Below are 10,577 nucleotides of genomic sequence, written 5' to 3' on the forward strand. Positions count from 1 at the left end.
AATTTCCATCTCCCACTTAATGTAATGTCTCCAGATATGTTCGCCTTTCCATGACTAAAAAAATGTCACAGCACTTTGAAAGAATCAAGAGTATCACTTAAATTTCTTAAGATGTTTCACAGATATTTTATCCACCTGTTTTAAAACTTTTTAAACCATATTTTGTATGTGTGCTGGAGAGTACATCAAGAAACCATCTGCATTGGTCTCTGGCTCAAACCAGTAAGGTATTATTATCTCCATCTTGTAAATGAGGTGAAATCAAAGAGAGGTGACCATGATCTACTTTAATAATGGCAGAGCCAACACCACAGTGCTGGTCTCCAGACTCTTAATGTTGTGTTTCTTTCGATTATGCCCTGGTGTTTTGCAACCATTAACAACTGAAGTAGTGCATCCAAAATTAAGCAAAACCAAGAGGCAGTAAATTATCATGTTTAAAGCACAAACTTGGGCTATAGCCTTCCATTTACTTAGCCAGATGAACCTGTGCATGTCATTTAATCTCTCTGTGCCTCAGTTTCCTCATTTGTAGAAGAGAGATGTTCATCCCTCCTAGGGTTGTTGAGAGGGTTAAATAAGTTACTATATGTAAAGTTCTTAGTCCAAATCAACCGCCATATAAGTATTTGCTGTGACTATTGCCATCCCTGCTCCCAACCTGTTCCTACTTTTCCCTATGGGATTAAGTGGTAGCATCATCCTCTCCCATTGGACAAAGTAGGAACCTTAAAGACTTCCTTAATAATTACTCATCCTGTTCATCCCTTCTCTCTTATACCACAGTCTATGAGTCATGAAGTCTTTTTAGTTCTAATTTTTAAATATCTCTTAAATCCAGTCTCCACTCAGCATCCTGAATCTCTCACCTGGACTCTTTCAAACACTCCTTCCTTGTCTTGCCTCCTCCAACCAAACTTCCTCATCCCCTGATGTAACATCCTTTGGAAAGGCAAATCCTACCATATGATTCCCTGTTTCAAATTTTTCAGTAGCTTCCCCACTGCATTCATCAGGTTGACATCACATCTTTCTGACCAAGTCCAACTCAACCGTCAAAGATTCTAATTTAGTAGGCCTGGAATGGGGGCCTAGGAATCTATTTTTTTGTACTCCCCAACTTGATTCTGGTACGGTTTTTTCATGGACCAATGTTTGGGAATCATTGGAAAAGATAAAATGTGTACTCATTAGGATGTCTTATACAGTCCTTCAAAGGCTGGCCTTCACCTACCCCTCCAGGGAAATTAAATGCCATCTTCCCCCTTGGAGTGTTCTTTGACAGAATTGCTACTTCTTCTGTGCTCCCACAGCTCTGTATGCATAAGTCCCACAATGATACCTATTTCAGCACACTTTCATTACATTTGCATCCCTGGTCCCCCCAGTTGTAGGACAGCTTCATGAGCGTGTGTCTTGTGCAGTCACACAAGGCCCTGCTTTTGGAAGGATGTTCTGCTACAGTGATCTTGAAGTTCTTAATAATTCTTGAACCAGGGACACCTCATTTTCATTTTGCACTGGACCCCACAAATTACATACTCGGTCCTGCCGACTCTACTGTGAAATCCTTGAAAACAGAAACTGTTTGCTATTCACTCGAAACCCTCTTTGGTTAGCACAGAGGACTCCTGGCACAGAGTAAGGGTTTGGTAAATATTTGTTGAGTTTATACGTGAACAGATGAAAAGGTAGAATAAGGTATCTCACAGAAAAATAGTGTAGCGTGGCTAATTAACTCTGAAGAATAAGCTTTCTTTATGCCTGAGGGAGATAGCAGCCAATTGATAAATTCACAAGATGATTGACAATCCCCAATAAATAACATAAAATTTCCTAGGTTTCTCTTTAAATTTCTCAAACTGTTGCAGCCTTTGAGCCTTGCTACCTCCCTGTTCTTCTCAGAATGCAAAATTGCAGGTTAATGGGGCTTGCAATTGTGCCATCGGATACGCCCTGAGTATTTGTGCCAAGAACTGTGCTAAATTCTGGGGGGGGGGGAGTGGGAAAGGGGAGAAGGAGGCCATAGAAAGGTGAAACAAGCAGGACCCCTCTTCTCAAGAAGCCATTAAATCGCACTTTTCAAGAGTTTCAATCAAAGATGAGTTGACTTCATGGGAGTTCTGCAGCAATGAATCAAGAATAAAGACCCTAGACTTGGCCAGTGGCCCAGCTTCCTGAACATTTCAACTGACAAAATGTCTCAGTCCGAACACAATTCCTCCACTATGAGATCTGTGGGTTCACTAGTTAACATTGGCAACCAACTCGGAGGTGCTCATGGAGCATAATAAATAAGTAGCTATTGAGGTGGGGGGAGGTGCTTTTGCTCCCTGGTGTTAGGGAAGAAAAGGCCAACATCAGCTATCAAAATGAGCCAAATAATTGCAGAAGACAGATGCCCCTAGCTCACGCTGAAGGCGCAACAGGACTTCCAAAGTGGCAAAGGCCACACACCACCCTGCTGCTATTTTATGTTCCCGTGGCACTAACTTCTTGCTGTTCCCACAAGTGACTTGGAAGTTCAAAAAGAGTTTCTCTTGCTTTTCCACATTCACTAGTTTTTAGTTACCCAGTCTACTGGTTGATATAACATCAGTGATAGCATTAATATATTCTAGTAAAGAAAAAATACTAAGAAACGTATAGCGATGTGATCAATTTCAAATTAAGGAAGTGAAAAATAATTCCACCATAAAGTATCATTTTCACATTCCAGATGAGTCAAAATCAAAAATACTGATAATGCTCAACATTGGCAAGTATGGTAGAGAAATCAAGTATTCTCAAAAACAGACTGCTAGTCAGAGTATATTTTTATACAACCGCAATCTTTGGGAGGGCAATTTGGGCAATGTAGGGCAATGTATCAATCAAAATTTAAAACACAAATCCCCTTTATTGCAGCAGTGTTTTTTCTAGGACTTTATCCTAAGGAAATGATCTGATTAATATTTTAAAACAAAAGCAAAAAGTTTTCCATCACAGCCAAAAAGTTTAGAAATGACATAAGTGAGTAACATGAGAGATTTGCTCAGTATAGCATAGTCCATCCAAACACAAGTTAAACATTAAAATGGTTATGTGGAGCTGTAAATATCAAAAGGAAAATATGTCCCTAATATATTTTAAGTGTAATGAAAAGCCAGCTTTAAAAAAGAGCATAAATGGAATGACTCCATTTTTTGTTTAAAAAAAAATACATATTTGTAAATAGAGAAGAGATAACACCCATCCTTCTCAAACTCTTCCAAAATATAAAAGAGGGGGGAACACTCCCAAACTCATTCTACGAGGGCACCATCACCTTGATACCAAAACCAGGCAAAGATGTCACAAAGAAAGAAAACTACAGGCCAATATCACTGATGAACATAGATGCAAAAATCCTCAACAAAATACTAGCAAACAGAATCCAACAGCACATTAAAAGGATCATACATCATGATCAAGTGGGGTTTATTCCAGGAATGCAAGGATTCTTCAATATATGCAAATCAATCAACGTGATACACCATATTAACAAATTGAAGGAGAAAAACCATATGATCATCTCAATAGATGCAGAGAAAGCTTTCGACAAAATTCAACACCCATTTATGATAAAAACCCTGCAGAAAGTAGGCATAGAGGGAACTTTCCTCAACATAATAAAGGCCATATATGACAAACCCACAGCCAACATCGTCCTCAATGGTGAAAAACTGAAACCATTTCCACTAAGATCAGGAACAAGACAAGGCTGCCCACTCTCACCACTCTTATTCAACATAGTTTTGGAAGTTTTAGCCACAGCATTCAGAGAAGAAAAGGAAATAAAAGGAATCCAAATTGGAAAAGAAGAAGTAAAGATGTCACTGTTTGCAGATGACATGATACTATACATAGAGAATCCTAAAGATGCTACCAGAAAACTACTAGAGCTAATCAATGAATTCGGTAAAGTAGCAGGATACAAAATTAATGCACAGAAATCCCTGGCATTCCTGTACACTAATGATGAAAAATCTGAAAGTGAAATCAAGAAAACACTCCCATTTACCATTGCAACGAAAAGAATAAAATATCTAGGAATAAACCTACCTAAGGAGACAAAAGACCTGTATGCAGAAAATTATAAGACACTGATGAAAGAAATTAAAGATGATACAAATAGATGAAGAGATATACCATGTTCCTGCATTGGAAGAATCAATATTGTGAAAATGACTCTACTACCCAAAGCAATCTACAGATTCAATGCAATCCCTATCAAACTACCACTGGCATTTTTCACAGAACTAGAACAAAAAATTTCAAAATTTGTTTGGAAAAACAAAAGACCCCAAATAGCCAAAGCAATCTTGAGAACGAAAAACGGACCTGGAGGAATCAGGCTCCCTGACTTCAGACTATACTACAAAGCTACAGTAATCAAGACAGTGTGGTACTGGCACAAAAACAGAAAGATAGATCAATGGAACAGGATAGAAAGCCGAGAGATAAACCCACACACATATGGTCACCTTATCTTTGATAAAGGAGGCAGGAATGTAGAGTGGAGAAAGGACAGCCTCTTCAATAAGTGGTGCTGGGAAAACTGGACAGGGACATGTAAAAGTATGAGATTAGATCATTCCCTAACACCATACACAAAAATAAGCTCAAAATGGATTAAAGACCTAAATGTAAGGCCAGAAACTATCAAACTCTTAGAGGAAAACGTAGGCAAAACACACTATGACATAAATCACAGCAAGATCCTTTTGGACCCACCTCCTAGAGAAATGGAAATAAAAACAAAAATAAACACATGGGAACTAATGAAACTTCAAAGCTTTTGCACAGCAAAGGAAACCATTAACAAGACCAAAAGACAACCCTCAGAATGGGAGAAAATATTTGCAAATGAAGCAACTGACAAAGGATTAATCTCCAAAATTTATAAACAGCTCATGCAGCTCAATAGCAAAAAAACAAACAACCCAATCCAAAAATGGGCAGAAGACCTAAATAGACATTTCTCCAAAGAAGATATACAGATTGCCAACAAACACATGAAAGAATGCTCAACATCATTAATCATTAGAGAAATGCAAATCAAAAGTACAATGAGATATCTCACACCAGTCAGAATGACCATCATCAAAAAATCTAGAAACAATAAATGCTGGAGAGGGTGTGGAAAAAAGGGAACACTCTTGCACTGCTGGTGGGAATGAGAATTGGTACAGCCTCTATGGAGAACAGTATGGAGGTTCCTTAAAAAACTACAAATAGAACTACCATATGACCCAGCAATCCCACTACTAGGCATATACCCTGAGAAAACCATAATTCAATAAGAGACATGTACCAAAATGTTCATTGCAGCTCTATTGACAATAGCCCGGAGATGGAAACAACCTAAGTGTCTATCATCAGATGAATGGATAAAGAAGATATGGCACATATATACAATGGAATATTACTCAGCCATAAAAAGAAACAAAATTGAGCTATTTTTAATGAGGTGGATAGACCTAGAGTCTGTCATACAGAGTGAAGTAAGTCAGAAAGAGAAAGACAAATACCATATGCTAACACATATATATGGAATTTAAGGAAAAAAATGTCATGAAGAACCTAGGGGTAAAACAGGAATAAAGACACTGACTTACTTGCGAATGGACTTGTGGGTATGGGGTGGGGGAAAGGTAAGCTGGGACAAAGCGAGAGGAGGCATGGACATATATACACTACCAAACGTAAGGTAGATAGCTAGTGGGAAGCAGCCGCATAGCACATGGAGATCAGCTCGGTGCTTTGTGACCGCCTGGAGGGGTGGGATAGAGAGGGTGGGAGGGAGGGAGACACAGGAGGGAAGGGATATGGGAACAGATGTATATGTATGACTGATTGACTTTGTTATAAAGCAGAAACTAATTTTAAAAGAAAAATAAATAAATAAAAAATACGTATTTGTAAGTAGGTGGTGCACATTCTTTTAAGAATAGATTGTGATTGATTGTCTTTTGTTTTGGCATGGTGCATAGTGCAAATAAATGGATGATACCCAAACAGAATATTCTTATTCTATCCAGACATGTATGGGGGTAAAAAGGTAAGTCTTGAAGAAATAATATGTGCTGTGGTGTGTTGGTAGGTATTTAACAGCAAGCCTTCAGGTGGGGCAGGTAGAAGTTCTCTGTAGCACTTACTGATTTCTGTGGCATAAATACTTCCCAACATTATTCATTTCAATCTACTAATGTGATATCACTGAATGCAGAGTTGGGAAGAGATGTACAGTAACATTATGTACAGTAACCATTATGTAGTATTTCCATGATATGGATACAACAGATACAAATAATCATAAGAGTAGAGATAATATTAAAATGTAGTAAAATATTAGAAAGTGATGTATATTGATCTTGTCTGGGTGGGAAGTTCATGAACCATATTTACTTCATTCTTTAGACCTTTATATGTCATTTCAATATTTTTATAGTAAACATATGTTACCTTTATAATCAGAAAAAAATTTCAAGGTTTTTTTTTCTTTCTTATTTGCTAAAATCTAGGAAAGAAAAAAATCAGTGAACACAACTTTTAAAACAAGTCTAGCTGTAACAAAACACTTCCCCCCGAAGGAGTCTGATTTCATTAGAGTATAACTAAAGATAATGGTGAGTAAAATTTGAATAAATTAAATCATACCTTTATTCAGTCATGGTATAAGGAATTGAGCACTCAGTGTTTCTAAGGCCTTTCAAAATATAAATATGCAACATCTGAATACAAAGGAATTTGAGCTCCCAGCCCATCTTACACTCTCCCTCTACAAATAAGGACACTGAGTCCTAAGACTGGTAGGTGTTTTCCAAAGTAAGCACTACAAAGCAGGTTATAAAGTAACTCAGCTCCTCTCCATTTATAAATGGTCTCTATAGCTTGTGAATAAAAATATATATTCCTCACTTATCATTATTTAATGAGAAGAGATGACCTCATGGGGGATGGGTGGGCAGGGTAGTATTCATTCATTTGGTTAATTGCTGAAGCCCTCACTCCTCCTATCTTTGCATAGACCTCAGCTTATGCTTCCCTAGAATTTTATACTTCTTCAGACAATTCCACATAGACTGTCTTAGTTGATCCTCATAAGAGCCCTGTGAGACAGGTAAAGTAAGAAGGACAACTCCCATTTTACAGCTACAAAAACTGAGGCTAGAGCAGGCAAGTGGCTAGCCTAAAGCTAGTGAGAGCCTGGTCTCTGGTCCCATTATGGTGCTGTCTGGGAGACAGTCTCCTCTTTGAGGCCTTTCAGAGGCAGTCATCTGGGTGAACCTACTCAGAAGGTCACTTTCTCCTCTTTCCTGCCTTGTCCTCCTAACAAGCTCTTTCTTCCATTGGCTCCTATCTCACATTGCACTTAAGGATATTACTTTCAGGTCACCTAGAGTGTCTCTTTCGTTCCTGTTTTATTAGTTCTAGAGTGGAAGATAGTCCCAGGCATCATTAGGCATGGAAATATTCTGTTCTTTATTTGACATGAGGGCTAAACCCTAGAATGCTGTTTTCTCCTGAAACTTGTAGTGATTTCTATCATCAGAGGAATGACTTCTGCAAAAGTCCAAAGAGTGTATATTAGAAAGCAAGAAACTGTAAACACTTTGGTGTGATGCATTTCTAGACAATCTTGATTTGCTAAAAGGGATTAACGTTGAGGCCGAACGAGATAGACTGACTCAGGAAATACAAATCATGTACAACAAGAGATCCTGGGAAATCTAAGTGGATGAGATGGATCTAAGCTTTGTTTTATCAGGGAGGAAGTGTGTTCTCCTATTAAGAGTGCTATATCCTCTGCAAAAGCTGAAGAAGGCATCAGGAGGCTATGTTCAGGTCTACCAACTTAACCTACGTGGGGTCTCAGCTCCTGGTCTTCATAGTTGATGTAACCTTAGATGAGCAAATTCTCAGTGTATCAGTTTTCTCCTCTTTCAGGTGGGAAGCATAACACCTACCTCACAGGGTGTAGTGAAAACCAAGTTAGCTAGTAGGCAAGAAACTATTGATAAACTAAAAATTTCTAACCATATGTGGCATACATTTAAGGTATCCTGCTAATTTTTGAAGCTTACTGCTCTGGGAGAAGGGAATGGAGTAATGAGTTTAAAAGGGACAGAGTGTCAGACACAGCAACAGGCAGGTGGCCAGGTTTCTCCAGGCAGAGCAGGATGGAGAGCTCAAGAGTGCATACTAATTGCTGCACCTCCACCGAGACTACCAGCCAGATGACTCCTCTCCAGAAAACACAGTGTCCTTTCCTTGTCAAAGGCCCTCTCCTAACTGGGCTTTCAGCTGCATGCAATACTAAGTTGACACTCTGATGCATTGACTGGGTGATGCTATTATGAAGATGAGCTATTAACTACACTGCTTCACTAGGATACGTAGGCTAAAGAAGGGGTAGTAGTGTCCCTTGAACTAGGAAAGCCTTGACAGAAAGTAGATGATTCTTCATGACTCTTGAATGACAAACTGTGGAAGAGAAGAAATGAGTGTGCAGGAAAAGAGTAGGTGTGTTTCCATCTGAGGACTTGAGGGAGAATTTAAAAAGCCAGTAGAGAGAAGGAGACTCTGCCTTCTGGTGAAGAATATTCAAGATGAGGATCAATTTTTCAACTTAATATAGAGAATTCTCTTAATTCTTTTAATATAGAGAAAACATTCTGGAGAAATAAGGATGATATCCAACGTGGGTCAGAGGGTCATTTCTGGTGACATTTGTGTAGGGCCTAAAGGCAACTGTCATTTGGTGGTCAAACCCAAAAGAAGTAAGGAGAGGGTTAAGAAAGTCACGTAAACTTGGGTGACTTTGATTCCCTTATAATTTTTTCAGCTTTGATAGCAGAAGGCATCTACTCTTGAAGGTCCAAAAAAATGTTGTTGCTATAGGAACAGGTAAGCAGATTAGACTTGAAAGACCAGTTCAGGAACAAAGAATTTAATAGCCAGGGCTAAAGCAATTAACCAAGAAAACATTTTAAGTAAATATCTTTGGGGTTTGTTATTTATATATTAATTCCAGGAAGATAAAAATGTTACTGTAGAATGAGAGCTTCACATTTTAATGTTTTAATTACACCATTACTGGCATAAAAGTCTGTGCTTACACAATTAGCAGAACAGCCTTATTAACAGAAGTACACATTCCTAACTCTCTCTTGATTATATTGTCATTGAGAAATACAGCTTTAATTTCAGCAAGAGCATAAGAATCATCATTGATTTTTCCTACAGTTTCTCAGATGGGAACACATCTAAATAAAAAGAAACGGTGAACTCCAGAAATTTTTCTGAAACCAATCTGTATGTAGGGAGCTACAAGTAAAATTCTAGAAGTAAAGAGAAATGCATGTAGGCTGATAACTGTTAATATTTTATATGTTTTCCCTGTCCAACAGTCTTTGTGAACACAGATATGTGAGCAGAGAAGAAGGTCAGAAGCCCAGCTCCCCTCCTACTTCGCTGTAGATGTGCTAGTTCTTCCTATCAGGGAATACGCTGCTCCCAACATTAGGGATTTGCTGAAATTATTAGACGTTTTGAACAGAACTTGCTATACTGAGAAGTCTCAAAAACATATCATGAAGGGGCATTGTACTTCTCTCCCTTTCAATTTTACTTCAAAACATTCTTGATAAAATGAATACAATATTTTCCATCCTAGCAAATTTCTGCTGTCAGAGTTTACATTTATGAGAGAGAAAGATTTCTTGAACATTAACTTTTCTCACATAATGCCGGAATCAAATCACAGAGGAGAGTGTGTGTATGAGCGTGTGTGTGTGCGTGTGAGTATTGGAGGCTAGGGAGTGGGAATGGAAAGAGGGGGAATGTGGCTAGAATCTTACCATCTCATTCTCTTCTCCTTCATTGAGCAAAGCTTGCTGGCCCTTCTCAAAGTGGTCCCCCATGGAAAAGTGATTCCACTCCTCCCTGACCTTCTGGAGCAGATGCGTCCAGGACGAATTGAACTTGCCCAGCCACCGCCGCTCACCAGCTGACTGAAAGACTTAATGATCCTCCAGGTTAAAACTCCTTCTGGAGCACACACCTTCTTTCAGCAAATGACAGTACTTAGCAAACTGAACTCCTCCTACGAGCCACCCTCTGCTTGGAGGAATTTCTGCAGGCTCCTGGCTAACTGCATTCTCTCTGAGCAGCTGTCCCAAAGGAGGCTGCTGCTCCCATGCTGATCTTTTTGTGCCCAACATACAGGGAAAGAACTCACTGCCTGCACAGTGCCTGCCAGCAGAAGACATCTGACTGCAAATCCAGCGGGACAATGCAGAGTTGGCAGGACCTCTCCGAGGAGTGGGGAGCAGGCACAAGGACTCCCAGATTTATTCACAAGGAACTGGGGTGGGAAGGAGGCTAACAGAGCTGCAGAATTTATTTGATTAATGAAAGCCCTATTCCATCGGCTTTTAATAGAATCCTCATTTATTTTGCCTACCAAAGGTACAAATTGTGACTAATCCTCTTCAAAAGGTATTTGAAATTGCATTCCTCTGTGTGCGAAACACATTCCACTTAATGTGTAT

General features: G+C 39.0%; 1 protein-coding gene across 1 annotated transcript in view; it reads right to left on the reverse strand.

Annotated features, from left to right (window-relative positions):
* Nucleotides 1–9,947, reverse strand: part of ATP13A4 (ATPase 13A4) — a 148,312-nt gene extending 138,365 nt beyond the window's left edge. The window contains exon 1 of the mRNA XM_060100136.1: nucleotides 9,885–9,947. Within this exon, the coding sequence (XP_059956119.1) occupies nucleotides 9,885–9,947 (63 nt within the window). The remainder of the gene's footprint in view (nucleotides 1–9,884) is intronic.
* Between the last annotated feature and the right edge of the window lie 630 nt (nucleotides 9,948–10,577).

Source organism: Mesoplodon densirostris, chromosome 5, assembly GCF_025265405.1.
Source record: "Mesoplodon densirostris isolate mMesDen1 chromosome 5, mMesDen1 primary haplotype, whole genome shotgun sequence".
Taxonomy (NCBI): Eukaryota; Metazoa; Chordata; class Mammalia; order Artiodactyla; family Ziphiidae; genus Mesoplodon; species Mesoplodon densirostris.